The sequence below is a fragment of the Scyliorhinus torazame genome, chromosome 1 (assembly GCF_047496885.1).
Source record: "Scyliorhinus torazame isolate Kashiwa2021f chromosome 1, sScyTor2.1, whole genome shotgun sequence".
Classification (NCBI taxonomy): Eukaryota; Metazoa; Chordata; class Chondrichthyes; order Carcharhiniformes; family Scyliorhinidae; genus Scyliorhinus; species Scyliorhinus torazame.
In genome coordinates, this window is record NC_092707.1 from 237,305,253 (window position 1) to 237,322,751 (window position 17,499).

Below are 17,499 nucleotides of genomic sequence, written 5' to 3' on the forward strand. Positions count from 1 at the left end.
GTTTGGGTGGGGGAGGGCGAGGTCCACAGGAAAGCCATTCACACAGATCAAGGAGGAAACGGTGGGGGAGGAGATAGATAGGAGGAGCTGCCACGCTGGCAGGTAATGCTGGTGAACGGAAGTGAGGTGGGAGAGATGGCCGTCATGGTTGGCCGGGGGAGAATGGGGGGGGGGGGGGGGTGCAAGGGTTTAGAGCCGATTAGGACGGAGGAGGAGTCCTGTAGAGGGTCCAGCCTGAGGACCATGGTGACAGCGGCGCTACTGCTGACACTGAGGAGATATACTGAGAGGCCGGTTGTACAGTCCACGATTAGGGTGTGGAACCAACTGAGGGGACCTTTAGAAAGGAGGGGTTGTCGGTGTTAACACCGCTGTGTGAGAAACACCGGTTCAAGCTGGGGGAGACTGATGGCATGTACAGGAGGTGGAGAAAGGTGGGGCTGGTGAGGGCGAGGGATTTATTATTGGGAGAGGCTTGCACATCTGGAAGAGCTTGGTCTAGAGCTCCTGCAGGGAAGTGCATTTAGGTACATGTAAGTGAGGGACTTTGCGCGGAAGGTGTGGAAAGGACTTCCCAGGCTGTCAAAATATGGAATGGTTGCTGCTTCCGGATGTGGAAGGGGAGGGTAGGATTGGGGACATATACTGGGGGAGCAGGGGGAGTCTCAAGTGGTGAGGATTAAGAACAAATGGGAGGAGGAGTTGGGGGGGTGGGGGGGGGGGGATAGATTGTGGAGTGATGAGCTGCGCAGGGTGAATTTGACCTTGTGTGTGAGGATGAGTTTTATACACTGAGGATGAGTTTGATACAGTTTAAGGTGTTACACAGGGTGCACATGACTCTTGACGAGGATGAGTGGGTTCTTCCAGGGATTGGCAGGTGAGCGAGATGTGGGCGAGGACCAGCAAACCACGCGCGTATGTTCTGGGGCTGCGAGAAGTTGGAGAGGTACTGGGTGGGAGTGTTCCGAACAAAGATTCTGGGGGTAGAGACCGGGCCGGACCCTCTGGTGGCGGTTTTTGGGGTATCAGAAGTGCCGGAGCTGATGGAAGCGAGGAAGACTGATGTCGTGACCTTCACCTCTCTGGTTGCCCGGTGAACATTTTGCTGGAATGGCGGTCGACAATGCTGCCGGGTTTGGTGGCCTGGCTATGGGACTTACACAACTTTCTCCGGTTGTAGAAGATTAAGTTTGAATTGAGGGGATCAGCGGAGGGCTGTGACACACGGTGGGGATTGTTCACGAGCATGTTTGAGGAATTGTTCATCACGGGGAGGGGGCGAAAAGGGGGAAAAACATGTACAGACTGTAAAATTGTGAGCTGGGAAGAATGTTCACCAGATTATTTATGTTTTTGTATTTTTTAATATGTTTGGAATAAAATACAGTTTAAAAAAAAATGAACCCAGGTCCTCAGCACTGTCAGTGGTCACCACTGTGCCACCCTGGTTAGTTAAGTGAAAGATCAGCCCTCTGTAATAAGTAAGATCATAATCTGATATCTCACAGGGGGAGGCCAATTAGACATTGTGCCCTTGACGTTCTTTAGTAGAGTTATCCAATCAGTATCACCCACTTGCAATTTCCCTGTAGTGCAGTGAATTTTTTAAGCCTTCAATTATTTATTTAATTAACTTTTGACAGTCATTGAATTTGCATTCACTACTCTTTCAAGCAGTACATTCCAGATAGCCACAATCGGTGACATTAAAAATGTTTCAGCATGTCACGCCTGGCTCTGTTATCAATCATGAACTTCTGGCCTCTTGTAATCGACCTTTCTGTCATTGGAAACAGTTTCTCCTTTTTTACTCAACAAAACCATACTTAATTTGGTAAATTGCTCCATTAACCTTCTCACAGAACTACTACAAATTCTCTGGCATCTCCACATAATTTAAGTCCTTCATTCTTGGCGTGTAGGCCTACCCAAGGCCTTGACATTCTTTAAGTATGTTCGGAGTTGGCCACAATAGTCCAGCTGGTACCTAAACATAGTTTTGTTAAAAATTGGCATAACTTCCTTTTGTACTCCATGCTTTTATTTTATTTTTTTATAAATATTTTATTGAAAATTTTTGGTCAACCAACACAGTACATTGTGCATCCTTTACACAATATTATAACAACACAAATAACAATGACCTATTTTATAAACAAAAAATGAATAAATAATAAATAACAAAAATGAAAACTAACCCTAATTGGCAACTGCCTTATCACAAGTAACACTCTCCAAAAATATAATTTAACAGTCCAATATATAATTATCTGTCGCAACGACCTATACATCTTGTACAATATATATTAACAACTCTGTGAGTCCTTCTGGTTCCCCCCCCCCCCCGATCCTGGGCTGCTGCCTTTTTTCCATTCCATCTATCTTTCTGCGAGGTATTCGACGAACGGTTGCCACCGCCTGGTGAACCCTTGAGCCGACCCCCTTAGAACGAACTTAATCCGCTCTAGCTTTATAAACCCTGCCATGTCATTTATCCAGGTCTCCACCCCCGGGGGCTTGGCTTCTTTCCACATTAGCAATATCCTGCGCCGGGCTACTAGGGACGCAAAGGCCAAAACATCGGCCTCTCTCGCCTCCTGCACTCCCGGCTCTTGTGCAACCCCAAATATAGCCAACCCCCAGCTTGGTTCGACCCGGACCCCCACTACTTTTGAAAGCACCTTTGTCACCCCCATCCAAAACCCCTGTAGTGCCGGGCATGACCAAAACATATGGGTATGATTCGCTGGGCTTCTCGAGCACCTCGCACACCTATCCTCCACCCCAAAAAATTTACTGAGCCGTGCTCCAGTCATATGTGCCCTGTGTAATACCTTAAACTGAATCAGGCTTAGCCTGGCACACGAGGACGACGAGTTTACCCTGCTTAGGGCATCTGCCCACAGCCCCTCCTCGATCTCCTCCCCCAGCTCTTCTTCCCATTTCCCTTTTAGTTCATCTACCATAGTCTCCCCCTCGTCCCTCATTTCCCTCTATATATCTGACACCTTACCATCCCCCACCCATGTCTTTGAGATCACTCTGTCCTGCACCTCTTGTGTCGGGAGCTGTGGGAATTCCCTCACCTGTTGCCTCGCAAAAGCCCTCAGTTGCATATACCTGAATGCATTCCCTTGGGGCAACCCATATTTCTCGGTCAGCGCTCCCAGACTCGCGAACTTCCCATCCACAAACAGATCTTTCAGTTGCGTTATTCCTGCTCTTTGCCACATTCCATATCCCCCATCCATTCCCCCGGGGCAAACCTATGGTTGTTTCTTATCGGGGACCCCCCCCCAAGGCTCCAGTCTTTCCCCTATGCCGTCTCCACTGTCCCCAAATCTTCAGTGTAGCCACCACCACCGGGCTTGTGGTGTAGTTCCTCGGTGAGAACGGCAATGGGGCTGTCACCATAGCCTGTAGGCTAGTCCCCCTACAGGACGCCCTCTCTAATCTCTTCCACGCCGCTCCCTCCTCCTCTCCCATCCACTTACTCACCATTGAAATATTAGCGGCCCAATAATACTCACTTAGGCTCGGTAGTGCCAGCACCCCCCTATCCCTGCTACGCTGTAAGAATCCCTTCCTCACTCTCGGGGTCTTCCCGGCCCACACAAAGCCCATGATGCTCTTTTCAATCCTTTTTAAAAAAGCCTTCGTGATCACCACCGGGAGGCACTGAAACACAAAGAGGAATCTCGGGAGGACCACCATCTTAACCGCCTGCACCCTCCCTGCCAGTGACAGGGATACCATATCCCATCTCTTGAAATCCTCCTCCATTTGTTCCACCAACCGCGTTAAATTTAACTTATGCAATGTGCCCCAATTCTTGGCTATCTGGATCCAAAGGTAACGAACGTCCCTTGTTACCTTTCTCAGCGGTAGGTCCTCTATTTCTCTACTCTGCTCCCCTGGATGCACCACAAACAACTCACTTTTCCCCATGTTCAATTTATACCCTGAAAAATCCCCAAACTCCCCAAGTATCCGCATTATTTCTGGCATCCCCTCCGCCGGGTCTGCCACGTATAGTAGCAAATCGTCCGCATGCAAAGATACCCGGTGTTCTTCTCCTCCTCTAAGTACTCCCCTCCACTTCTTGGAACCCCTCAACGCTATCGCCAGGGGCTCAATCGCCAGTGCAAACAATAATGGGGACAGAGGGCATCCCTGCCTTGTCCCTCTATGGAGCCGAAAATATGCAGATCCCCGTCCATTCGTGACCACGCTCGCCATCGGGGCCCTATACAACAGCTGCACCCATCTAACATACCCCTCTCCAAAACCAAATCTCCTCAACACCTCCCACAAATAATCCCACTCCACTCTATCAAATGCTTTCTTGGCATCCATCGCCACTACTATCTCCGTTTCCCCCTCTGGTGGGGCCATCATCATTACCCCTAACAGCCTCCGTATATTCGTGTTCAGCTGTCTCCCCTTCACAAACCCAGTTTGGTCCTCGTGGACCACCCCCGGGACACATTCCTCTATTCTCATTGCCATTACCTTGGCCAGGATCTTGGCATCTACATTTAGAAGGGAAATAGGTCTATAGGACCCGCATTGTAGCGGATCCTTTTCCTTCTTTAAGAGAAGCGATATCGTTGCTTCAGACATAGTCGGGGGCAGTTGTCCCCTTTCCTTTGCCTCATTAAAGGTCCTCGTCAATACCGGGGCGAGCAAGTCCACATATTTTCTATAGAATTCGACTGGGAATCCATCCGGTCCCGGGCCTTTCCCGCCTGCATGCTCCTAATTCCTTTCACCACTTCTTCTACCTCGATCTGTGCTCCCAGTCCCACCCTTTCCTGCTCTTCCACCTTGGGAAATTCCAGCCGATCCAAGAAGCTCATCATTCTCTCCCTCCCATCCGGGGGTTGAGCTTCATATAATTTTTCTTAAATGTCTTGAACACTCCATTCACTCTCTCCGCTCCCCGCTCCATCTCTCCTTCCTCATCCCTCACTCCCCCTATTTCCCTCGCTGCTCCCCTTTTCCTCAATTGGTGTGCCAGCAACCTGCTCGCCTTCTCCCCATATTCGTACTGTACACCCTGTGCCTTCCTCCATTGTGCCTCTGCAGTGCCCGTAGTCAGCAAGTCAAATTCTACATGTAGCCTTTGCCTTTCCCTGTACAGTCCCTCCTCCGGTGCTTCCGCATATTGTCTGTCCACCCTCAAAAGTTCTTGCAGCAACCGCTCCCGTTTCTTACTCTCCTGCTTCCCTTTATGTGCCCTTATTGATATCAGCTCCCCTCTAACCACCGCCTTCAGCGCCTCCCAGACCACTCCCACCTGGACCTCCCCATTATCATTGAGTTCCAAGTACTTTTCAATGCACCCCCTCATCTGCCATTAGTCCCATGTCCATTCTCCAGGGTGGGCGCCCTCCTGTTTCCTCCCCTATCTCCAAGTCCACTCAGTGTGGAGCATGATCCGAAATGGCTATAGCCGTATACTCCGTTCCCCTCACCTTCGGGATCAACGCCCTTCCCAGCACAAAAAAGTCTATTCGCGAGTAGACTTTATGGACATAGGAGAAAAACGAGAACTCCTTACTCCTAGGTCTGCTAAATCTCCACGGGGCTACACCTCCCATCTGCTCCACAAAATCTTTAAGTACCTTGGCTGCTGCCGGCCTCTTTCCAGTCCTGGACTTCGACCTATCCAGCCCTGGTTCCAACACCGTATTAAAATCTCCCCCCATTATCAGCTTTCCCATCTCTAGGTCTGGAATGCGTCCTAGCATCCGCCTCATAAAATTGGCATCATCCCAGTTCGGGGCATATACGTTTACCAAAACCACCGTCTCCCCCTGTAGTTTGCCACTCACCATCACGTATCTGCCCCCGTTATCCGCATCTATAGTCTTTGCCTCAAACATTACCCGCTTCCCCACTAATATAGCCACCCCCCTGTTTTTCACATCTAGCCCCGAATGGAACACCTGCCCCACCCATCCTTTGCATAGCCTAACCTGGTCTATCAGTTTCAGGTGCGTTTCCTGTAACATAACCACATCTGCCTTAAGTTTCTTCAGGTGTGCGAGTACCCGTGCCCTCTTTATCGGCCCGTTCAGCCCTCTCACGTTCCACGTGATCAGCCGGGTTGGGGGGCTTCCTACCCCCCCTTGTCGATTAGCCATCCCCTTTTTCCAGCTCCTCACCTGGTTCCCACGCAGCTGTATCTCCCCCAGGCGGTGCCCCCCCGCCCATCCCCTCCCATACCAGCTCCCCCCTCTCCCCAGCAGCAGCAACCCAGTAATTTCCCCCCCCCCCCCCGCTAGTTCCCCCGCTAGCGTAATTACTCTTCCCCCCCCCCCCCCCATATTGCTCCCAGAAGTCAGCAAACTCTGGCCGACCTCTGCTTCCCCCAGTGACCTTGGCTTGCACCGTGCGACGCCCCCTCCTTCCTGCTTCTCTATTCCCGCCATGATTATCATAGCGCGGGAACCAAGCCCGCGCTTCCCCCTTGGCCCCGCCCCCAATGGCCAACGCCCCATCTCCTCCACCTCCCCTCCTCTCCCCATCACCACCTGTGGAAGAGAGAAAAGTTACCACATCGCAGGATTAGTACATAAAACTCCTCTTTCCCCCCTTTTTAGCCCCCAACATTCGCCCCACCACTTTGTTCAAACGTTCTATTTAATAACCCGCTCATTCCAGTTTTTCTTCCACAATAAAAGTCCGCGCTTCATCCGCCGTCTCAAAGTAGTGGTGCCTCCCTCGGTATGTGACCCACAGTCTTGCCGGTTGCAGCATTCCAAATTTTATCTTCTTTTTATGAAGCACCGCCTTGGCCCGATTAAAGCTCGCCCTCCTTCTCGCCACCTCCGCACTCCAGTCTTGATAAACGCGGATCACCGCGTTCTCCCATTTACTGCTCCGAGTTTTCTTTGCCCATCTAAGGACCATTTCTCTATCCTTAAAACGGAGGAATCTCACCACTATGGCTCTGGGAATTTCTCCTGCTCTCGGTCCTCGCGCCATCACTCGGTATGCTCCCTCCACCTCCAACGGACCCGCCGGGGCCTCCGCTCCCATTAACGAGTGCAGCATCGTGCTCACATATGCCCCGACGTCCGCTCCCTCCGCACCTTCAGGAAGACCGAGAATCCTCAGGTTGTTCCTCCTTGCGTTGTTCTCCAGTGCCTCCAACCTTTCCACACATCGTTTCTGATGTGCCTCATGCATCTCCGTCTTCACCACCAGGCCCTGTATGTCGTCCTCATTCTCGGCTGCCTTTGCCTTCACGACCCGAAGCTCCCGCTCCTGGGTCTTTTGTTCCTCCTTTAGCCCTTCGATCGCCTGTAGTATCGGGGCCAACAGCTCTTTCTTCATTTCCTTTTTGAGCTCTTCCACACAGCATTCCAAGAACTCTTGTTGTTCAGGGCCCCATGTTAAACTGCCACCTTCCGACGCCATCTTGGTTTTTGCTTGCCTTCCTTGCCGCTGTTCTAAAGGATCCACTGCAATCCGGCCACTTTCTCCTCCTTTTTTCATCCGTATCCAGGGGGGATTCCCTTCTGGTTTACCGCACAGTGTTTTTAGCCGTCAAAATTGCCGTTGGGGCTCCTATCAAGAGCCCAAAAGTCCGTTTCACCGGGAGCTGCCGAAACGTGCGACTCAGCTGGTCATCGCCGCACCCGGAAGTCCCCCTCCATGCTTTTATTGATAACACCAATATGCCTTTGTGACCTTATCTCTCAAGTTGTCATTACACCCCACAAAATAGGAAAATTAGCTTGCAAAACTATTGTTGGGCAGCAAACATTGCAATAGTTAGGAAATGGGTGGTCGGTGTAAGGGCGACTGGAAGCAGCCTTGTGTAAAGGGACCAGTTTGAGGGCACTATTGCCACTTCTGTTTTTGCCAGGCAGATACGCCACAAGCCCAGTGGTGGTAACGGTGCAGAACCAGTGCCGGCAGCATTTTAGAATGGAAGGCATGTACCTGTGGGTGCTGATTTGTGACAATCAAAGGTTTGCCCAGGCAGGGTTGGATACAAGGTTCTGGGGATGATAGCAGGTAGGGATAGAATATTGTAGAAATTGTTTGTTAGAGGGATGTGTTCAGACTTGGTAGAGCTGGAGGGGACATACCAGTTGCCAAAGGGGAATGGGTTCATGTTAGGACTTCATGAGGAAGGAGGTTCCTTTGCTTCTGGCTCCCGCTGCCTGGGGAAAGCGGGCAGCATAATCAAAGACCCCTCCCACCCGGCTTACTCACTCTTCCAACTTCTCCCATCGGGCAGGAGGTACAAAAGTCTGAGAACACGCACAATCAGACTCAAAAACAGCTTCTTCCCCACTGTCACCAGACTCCTAAATGACCCTTTTATGGACTGACCTCATTAACACTACACCCTGTATACTTCATCCGATGCCAGTGCTTATGTAGTTACATTGTACATGCTGTGTTACCCTATTATATATTTTCTTTTTTCATTTATTTTCATGTACTTAATGTGTTGAGCTGCTCGCAGAAAAATACTTTTCACTGTACCTCGATACACGTGACAATAAACAAATCCAATCCAAGTGGGAGGAAGAGCTGGGTGGTGCTTTGGGGACTGGAGAGTGGAGTGAGACTTTGAGGAGGGTAAATGCATCCCCGTTGTGCATGAGATTAAGTCTCATCCAGTTCAAAGTGGTACATAAGGCCCACATGGTATCCAGGATGTTGATTCTTTCCAGGGATGGGGGATAGGTGTGTGCAGGAAGGCCGGTGAACAATGTCCACATGGTTTAGGCTTTGGACAGGATTTGCAGATATAATGTTGAAGATTTTGGGGAGGGTGACAGAGTCCAGAGGGGGCAATATTTGGAGTGGCGGAGGATCAGAGAACGCAGTTGGGGTGAGAAGCCGATGTATTGGCCTTTGCCTCCCTGATAGCCCAGAGACGGAATTTCTTGTGCTGGCTGGACTTGGAGCTGCCGAGCACGGGGGTATGGGTGAGCGATTTGGCAGAGTTCCTGCACTTGGGGAAAATCAAGTTCACCATCAGGTGCAGAGGTGGGGTTCTCTTTGAGGTGGAAGCTGTCATCGACTTCTTTAAGGAGTATTGAGTGGGCGGGGGGGAGCGTTAAAAGGTTAAAAAAAGGCAGTGCGGTGGGGTGGATTTCTGGAGGGTTGTGTAAGGGGGTTGTGGCTGTTTGCTGTTGCCACTGTTTGTTTTTGTCTTTCCCCGTGTGTATATGTTTGAAAGCGATTCCAATAAAGTATTTTTCAAAATAAAAGCAAAATAAGTAGACCATTTGAACCCTTGAGCCTACTCAGCCTTTCAATGAGATCATGGCTAACCTGCAACCCAATTCCATAGGCTTTCAGCCTGCATGCCTTAATTTTTAAAAAGTTTTACAGTACCCAATTCAGTTTTTCCAGTTAAAGGGGCAATTTAGCATGGCCAATTCACCTACCCTGCACATCTTTGGGTTGTGGGGGTGAAACCCACGCAGACATGGGGAGACTGTGCAAACTCCACACAGACAGTGACCCAGAGCCGGGATAGAATCCCGGTGTCGTGTGGCAGCAGTGCTAACCACTGCACCACCTTCCTGTCCCCTACATGCCTTGATTAACAAAATATCAATCTCCGATTTAAAATTAGCAATTGAGTTAGAGCCCATTGCTATTCATGGAAGAGAGTTCCAATTATCTTCTACCCTTCATGTTCCCTTAATTTCATTCCTGAAATATCTGGACCTAATTTTTAGACTGTGCTTACTATCTCCCCAATCAGTGGAAATGGTTTCCATCTACTCTATCTGTTCCTCAATATCCTGAAGTAATTGAACATATTCCTCATTAGCTTTCTAATTTCCCCTCTCCTTGTTTTAATTTAACCTGGGAATCCATGTATAATTCTGGTAAATGTATGCTGCACTGCCCCCAAGGCCTCTGCATCTTTCTTGGTGTGTGTACAGAACTGCTTACAGTCCTCCAGGTGTGGTCTCAACAAGGCTTTATATAGTTGAAGCTACCAACTTGTATTTGTGGCCTCTAGCTGTAAAGGCCGACATCTTTTGGCCCTTTTCATTATTTTCTGTGAATAGTATTTTAATAATCTTTATTAGTGTCACAAGTAGGCTTATGTTAACACTGCAATGAAGTTACTGTGAAAATCCCCTAGTTGCCACACTCCGGCACCTGTTCGGCTGCACAGAGGGAGAATTCAGAATGTCCAATTCATCTAACAAGCAGGTCTTTCGGGATTTTAATGAACTATATACCAGGATTCCCAAGTGTCTTTGGAGTTGTGTTGTTTCTAGACACATTATTCAAAAAGTACCCCATTTTATGCTTTTTAGTCCAAAGTAGATGACATTACATTTGTCCACATTGAAATCCAGTTTTGTCCACTTAGATCTGTCAAAATCCTTGTGACTTTATGCTTCCATTTACACTATTTACAATGCTGCCTATCTTTTTGTCATCGGCAATGTTGAAAAGTGGCTTTCTATCTAATCATAAGTCATTAAGGAATACTGTGAACAGTTAAGGCCCCCATACTAATCTCTTCAGAACACCTTTAATTGCATCCTGACAGTTGGGGTACCTGTCTATTATAACCTATTATTGTCTCCCGCTCATCCAAGTTCTTAACCAGGTCAATATTTGCCTTTATTTCCATGGGTTTCAACTTTAACGGCCTCTTAGTTATATAATAGGGGATTTTGTTGTTCCTGGGTGCCTACTACATTGAGTTTTGTCTTGTGCAAGCTAAAATCATGCCACATATATTCATGTTCAAATGATTAATGTATAGATCAAAAGAGCAGTGGCCAAATGCTGATATCCCAGCCTTGGAAAATACTTCATTGACTGATAAACCACAGTTTTGTGCCACTCTACTTACTGCAGATTTATAAACCGCTGTTTTGTGCCACTCTACTTACTGCAGATTTCATATTCAAACTGCCACTGGCCCTGAAAATCCCACTAACTTCAATTTTGCCTGAAAATCTGTTATTTGCCACTGATATTTGTGTAGAGAAGTCTGTATATTTCCTCCCCAAACCCCATTTTGGAGAGTACATTCATCATATACATGTGCAATAGGCTTGGACACTGTCTTCTGGTCCAAGCTGCTGATGCAGGTATACACTTTCCTGTCCTGCATATAGGCAATCCCTTGACTGATGTGATGTGGTACTGTGCACTGAATATTACATTTTAATGCAGGAAACATTTCAGACTTAAGGCAGTTAACATATTTGGGAACTCTTGTTTTAAGATCTGATGTTTAATTTTAAAAGTAATCATGTTCATGTACTTTGCAGGTGTGTGTATTCACGAAGGTCAGACTGTAATCAATGCAGGACATGTCAACAAAGAAGTGACTTATGTAGATCAAGTGTTGAGGCTCACTTATGACCGGGGTGATGCCTGCGCCAGCAACCCTAATCTGCATCACAGAAGCATCTTCAGCTTTGTCTGTGGCCCTGTAGCGGGAGCAGGTAGTGGACCTGTTCTGGTAGCTTCGGATGAGAAGACGTGCACTCATTATTTTTCTTGGCACACCCAGCTGGCCTGTGAACATGAGGTAGAGTTTTTACAGCAACTTTATCAGCAGTAACTTAGAAATAGGCACATTTTTCTCTTTTTAATAGTTCAGTCAATTTGTTTCTTTAAACCTATTCACACACAATCTCTAATCGTTAACTTGGGTGAATTTTTCACTTTTGTCACTTAAATGAAAATTGCTTAGATAAGTAGGAATGGTTCTGTTCCTTAAATAAACTAACTATGTTTTCTTTCCTATTATAAAGTAACTTGGCTGACATATTCTTGCCCTTTCTGGTTGATGGCTAGGTGAGATGCTCAGTGAAGAATGGAAGCTCGATTATTGACCTAAGTCCTCTGATCCGGAAGACTGGGTACTATTCTGCAGAGGATGAAGATATTGCTGGTGATGGTCATGATGACTCTCCTGATTTTTACATCAATATTTGCCAGCCGTTGAATCCGGTCCCAGGGGTTACCTGTCCCCCTGGTTCTGCTGTTTGCATGGATCCTGTGAATGGGCCTCCTGTGGTAGGTTGAAATGTGCAACTCTCTGTACATTGTTAGTTATACATGTTCTCGTAATGCTAAATCTGAAAATGTGGTATATTGGAATGTCCTTAAGATTCAACTGTACAGATATAAACACTATTTTGACGGGCTTCTCAGTTTATATTGTGGTTTTAGCTACGGCTTCTGGCTGAATATCAGAACAGTTCTCTCTTTGCTACATTTTACATTTGCCCAAGTCATTTTTAAATCGAGGGGTGGAGGTTGTGTTCAAGCCACACTCCAGCTGATGGAATGCTGCACTATGGGGGTGCACTTTAGGCTGACTTGTTAAACTGAAGCCCTGGCCTCCCCCTTAGGGAGAAGTAAAAAATAAATCTTTTGGCACTGTTGGACCAAGAGCAGGTCAGTGCTTACCCTTCAACCAACACCTAAAAATAGATTATCTGGTCATTGCCACATTCCTACTTGTGGGATCTAACTGTCTGTTAGTTATGGGCTTTGCTTCCCAGATTACATTTCAATAGTATTTCACTGACACTGCGCCCGAAGTGTGATCCTCGGGTTAAATCACCACCAGTCAGCTTCCCCTCAAAGGAACGAGCAACCTCTGGTCATCTGGGACTTCGGTGACTTCACCTATTTCATTGACTGTCAAGTACTTTGGGACATCTTGAACCTGTTTTCTCCTTATTGAGACTTTTCCACTTTTTAATGATTCCAAAAGCCAACCTGAAACATTAGCTCCATCTCCACATATGCTGCCAGATACTGAGTATTTCTAACATTTAATGTTTTTAATTCGGATTTCTAGCATCTGCAGTATTTTGCTTTTGGTTTAAAGATTCCAAAATATGTTCACTCTTTTTAAAAACTACTTTCCATTCCTGATGTGTCGGATTGCCTTCATGTCCATCAGTTCTGAAATTCTGAACTCTGGCATTGAGGTGACACTTCATCCTGGATGTGTGTGTCCATGTCAGACCTGATGTTTGGAATTCCCACGCTGTCTCGGAGCAACACATCATTGTCCCTTCTTGTGCAAATATTTTTACCTTTCATTTGTTCTTCAATAAATATATTACTTCTATATATGGCTGACAAATCCAGTTCGCAATTCCTTCCTTCCTCTGCACTTCGTTACTTGTGAATTTGTTTAGGGTAGCAGCTGATGCTTTGATGTTCTGTATCCTGTTGATTTTTATTTGAGTAAATATTCATGAAGCAGGATGCAAAAGAAATGGGTATGGCAATCCTTGCTCCCTTCAACCATCCATTTCTCATCTAAATATTGTTCCGTCACTATTTAATTTCTTCACTGCCTCTTTCTTGTGAAGTTTCTTGCAGTGCTACTTTCTGTGTGGTGCTGTTTTGAGTGGATGAATTGTAGATCTATTTATCTAAAAGTTCTATTTAAAATATATCGAGTAGCCTTTTTTTTTTTTTAAACTAAAACTGCATTATAGTTTTTAATTCTATCTCTCATTAGTTTATTTCCTGCAGATAAACAGGCAATCATACAACACTTGAACTTTTCACTTTTCCCCCAACTGGCTTTTCTGCCCTTGTAGGTTATTGATTCCTGCTGGATTTTGGATGCAAGTACCCAAGCAATTTTCCAATAGCTCAACAAAATGATTATCATGTCAGTAGTCCGTTAACCCATGCTGTCAATTTCCTGTGACTATCTGAAGGTCTATAATAAACATCTATGTCATGTGAGAGTACCTTTAAGAAATGGGTGTTTATCAAATAGCTGTAGTGGGTGCACTTTTAAGAAATGGGTGTTTATCAAATAGCTGCAGTGATGTCAGAGTGAGTGTGCAGCTGGGCTGTCTGTCTGTTTTACTTTTGCTTTGGGCTGTCAGCTACAGGGTATATTTAGTTTCGTTTTGCAGATTGGGAGCTGCATCCAGCAAAACCAGGTATAATTCTGATTTGTTTCTGCATGAAAGGAATGTCTTCAAATCACTTGCTAATTTAAAAGTGATAACTGCTCTCAGTAGAGAATTTAAACCTGATGTCTGTGTTGAAGAGGGTATTTGTCTTGTGGATGTTGCAAGGAAAGATTAAGGGTTACTTATAGAATATTGTATATGTGGGGATTATTGGTGTTGATAGTTAAGATGTTTACTGTGGGTTTATAAAGTGTTAACTGGATTCATAAATAAACATGGTTTTGCTTTTAAAAGTACTTTAGATCTCTGTTGCATCACACCTGTAAAGTAGGCCCTTGTGCTCCCCATAACCACAATCTATTAAAAGTTGTGGGTCAGGTGAACTCCGACACACTTTTTGGGGTTCTCTAAACCCTGGCCGATAACACCTAGCAAATTGGCTGTCCCTTTTTTATTCCTAAGCTCTACCCACAAAGCTTCATTTGATGCCCCCTCCAAGATATCATCTCTCCTTACTACGGAAACTGACTCCTTAACTAATAATGCAATGCATCCTCCTCTTTTACCTGCTCCTCTGTCTCGCCTGAAGATTCTATATCCCGGGATGTTGAGCTGCCAATTCTGCCCCTCCCTCAACCATGTCTAAGTGATGGCGACTATATTAACAATTCCACATGTCAATCCCTCCCTCTTAACTCATCTGTTTTACCTGAAATACTCCTAGCGTTAAAGTAGAGGCCATCCAGCCTCGTCTTACTCCCTTGAAACTTAATATCGCTGTGTCCCTCTAAGCTAGAATTGGGTGATTTGATTGACAAGGCTATGATTTGGGAAGACTAGAATGAATTGCATATTCCCTGTTGTGAACTCCCAGGCCACTGACTAATCCCTCTCCTTCATCATTATTTAAGGCTAAACCATACTATTCACAACATTGGTATCTTATTTGATTCTGAGCTGAACTTCCAACCCCATATCTTCTATCCCCAGGACAGCTTACTTCCACTTCATGTAACCTCACCCATCCCTGTTGATGTCTCAACTCTCCCACTGAAAGCCTTGTCCATGTCTTTGTTATCTCTAGATCCGCAGTTCCAGTGCTCTCCTGACCAGTTTCCCAACTTCCACTGTCCTTCACTTTAAGCTCGTCCATAGCTTTGCTGCACATAGGTTAACTCACATCAGGTCCTGCTTACTTCCCACACCTATGCTCGCTGACCAAAAGGCTTCATATCCAGAATTGTCTTGATAAAATTCTTACCCTTATTTTCAAATCTCTCCATGACCTTTCCCCTCTTTATCCAGCCTTAGTGCTCAAATCAGGCAGCTGATCCATTTACAGCCTCTTGAGCATATCATGTTTTCACCACTCCACTGGCAGCTGTGCCTTCGGCCTAGACCCTGAGCACGCATGCATGCTTGTGCTTGCTATCTCTCTCTGTCTCTCTATGTTAAATATGGATTTATATATCTTTTAAGATGCTCCTCAAGACATAGCTCATTGTTCAAGATTTTGATCATCCAATTTAGCATATCTGTAACTCAGTGTCAAATTGTGTTTGACGCTCCGGAGAAGTGCATTGGGATGTTTTATGTTAAAGACCCTACATAAATGCAAGTTGTTAAAGGGACTGTCTTTAGCTTTTTCCACTGGGGATGATGGTTATTTACATAGATGTGGAGAGTTAGCTAGTTTCTTCCTTTCAAAACAGGAAAACAAAATGGTTATCTTCCTTGAAATATTTTTTAATCTTCTAAACATTTATTTTTACATTTATTTTTTTGAAGAAGTATTCAGACCAAAGTAATGCAGCTGAAGTAAATGAGGCTTCAAAAAATTAATGCTGAAATCTTGATTTCAATAATTTGCTTTTTTTCATTTTAGGCAATTGGTTATATCTCTGGACCTCCACAAATTAATTCAGCAACTGAGGAAGTCTACATGTCTTTTAATAGCAACACCACCTGCAAAGCCAATTTGAATTATGACTCTCTCATTGTATTTCATTGCGTCAGAGGTATAGACTTGGTAAGAAACCTGTTGACTGTTCTACAAATGGATTGTAAATTCTAGAGTTTACCAAAATAGAGCAGGTAACAGTAAAAGGCGTGTATTGTCATTTGTAAACAATGACTGAGATGGACTTGCTTCGTAATTGTATGAGATAGCCAGTCCATTTGCAAAGCTTAGCTTTTGTGTTGTTTTCCCCCTTTTAAATGACTACGTAATTACATAGTATGTTGTAACAATTTGGAAAGATGGTGTTAAATGCAAAGTGCTCAAACGGTAATCCATACTGTGGCAATTTTTCTTTCCAGGGAAGACCAAAGATGATGCGAAAATCAGACTGCAGCTTTGTCTTTGAATGGGCAACTCCACTGGTCTGTCCAGATTCAGTGATTGCATCTGGCTGTTCACTAACTGATGAGCAGTTACATTACACGTTCAATCTGTCTCCTTTGACAGGTGGAAGATACCAGGTAATCACATTGATTATAGGACTAAGTGTGGCGAGCTGGCACTTTGCATGAGACATTATTAACGTTTGTAGACACCACAAAAATGGAGGATCTCTTCGACTACAGAGAGAACGAAGACAACTAAGGGTGTGGCTAAGTAGAGGGCAGATGCAGTGCTTCTCAAACCTTTTCCCTGCTCTGACCCTGTCTTAATGCCCCAGAACAAAACATGATCATTTAAGGGACCTCAACTGTTAACATTCAATCCCAAGCTTCACAGCAGCTCCACTCATGACTCCACTGCTGGACAATAATAATCATCTTTAATGTCACAAGTAGGCTTACATTAACACTGCAATGAAGTTACTGTGAAAAGCCGCTAGTCGCCACATTCCGGCGCCTGTTCGGGTACACAGAGGGAGAATTCAGAATGTCCAAATCACCAACAGGGCGTCTTTCGGGACTTGTGGGAGGAAACCGGAACACCTGGAAGAAATCCACACAGACACCGGGAGAACGTGCAGACTCCACACAGTGATCCAAGCCAGGAATCAAACCTGGGACCCAGGAGCTGTGAAGCAACAGTGCTAACCACTGTGCTACCGTGCCACCCGAGCAATATCGATCAATGAGAAAGCACTAAAAGAGTTCTGTATTTGAGGATTCAGCAACAGAATTTATTTGTTTAGAACTGAGAAAGTATAGAAAAGCTATTACACCACTTGGCCTATGCTATAGGTCACCAAATAATGGGAAGGCAATAGAGGAGTAAATTTGCAGCACGGTAGCACAGTGGTTAGTACAGTTGCTTCACAGCTCCAGGGTCCCAGGTTCGATTCCCGGCTTGGATCACTGTCTGTGCGGAGTCTGCATGTTCTTCCTGTGTCTGCGTGGGTTTCCTCCGGGTCCTCCAGTTTCCTCCCACAGTCCAAAGATGTGCAGGTTAGGTAGATTGGCCATGATAAATTGCCCTTAATATCCCAAAAGGTTGGTTGAGGTTACTAGATTATAGGGATAGGATGGAGGCATGGGCTTAAGTAGGGTGCTCTTTCCAAGAGCCGGTGCAAACTCGATGGGCCAAATGGCTTCCTTCTGCACTGTAACTTCTACCTATGATTCT

The 17,499-nt window shown here is 45.9% G+C and overlaps 1 protein-coding gene across 1 annotated transcript in view; it reads left to right on the plus strand.

Annotated features, from left to right (window-relative positions):
- Positions 1-17,499, plus strand: part of igf2r (insulin-like growth factor 2 receptor) — a 267,979-nt gene that overhangs the window by 202,823 nt on the left and 47,657 nt on the right. Inside the window, exons 34-37 of the mRNA XM_072503630.1 lie at positions 11,289-11,551; positions 11,821-12,042; positions 15,805-15,948; positions 16,239-16,400. Of these exons, the coding sequence (XP_072359731.1) occupies positions 11,289-11,551; positions 11,821-12,042; positions 15,805-15,948; positions 16,239-16,400 (791 nt within the window). The remainder of the gene's footprint in view (positions 1-11,288; positions 11,552-11,820; positions 12,043-15,804; positions 15,949-16,238; positions 16,401-17,499) is intronic.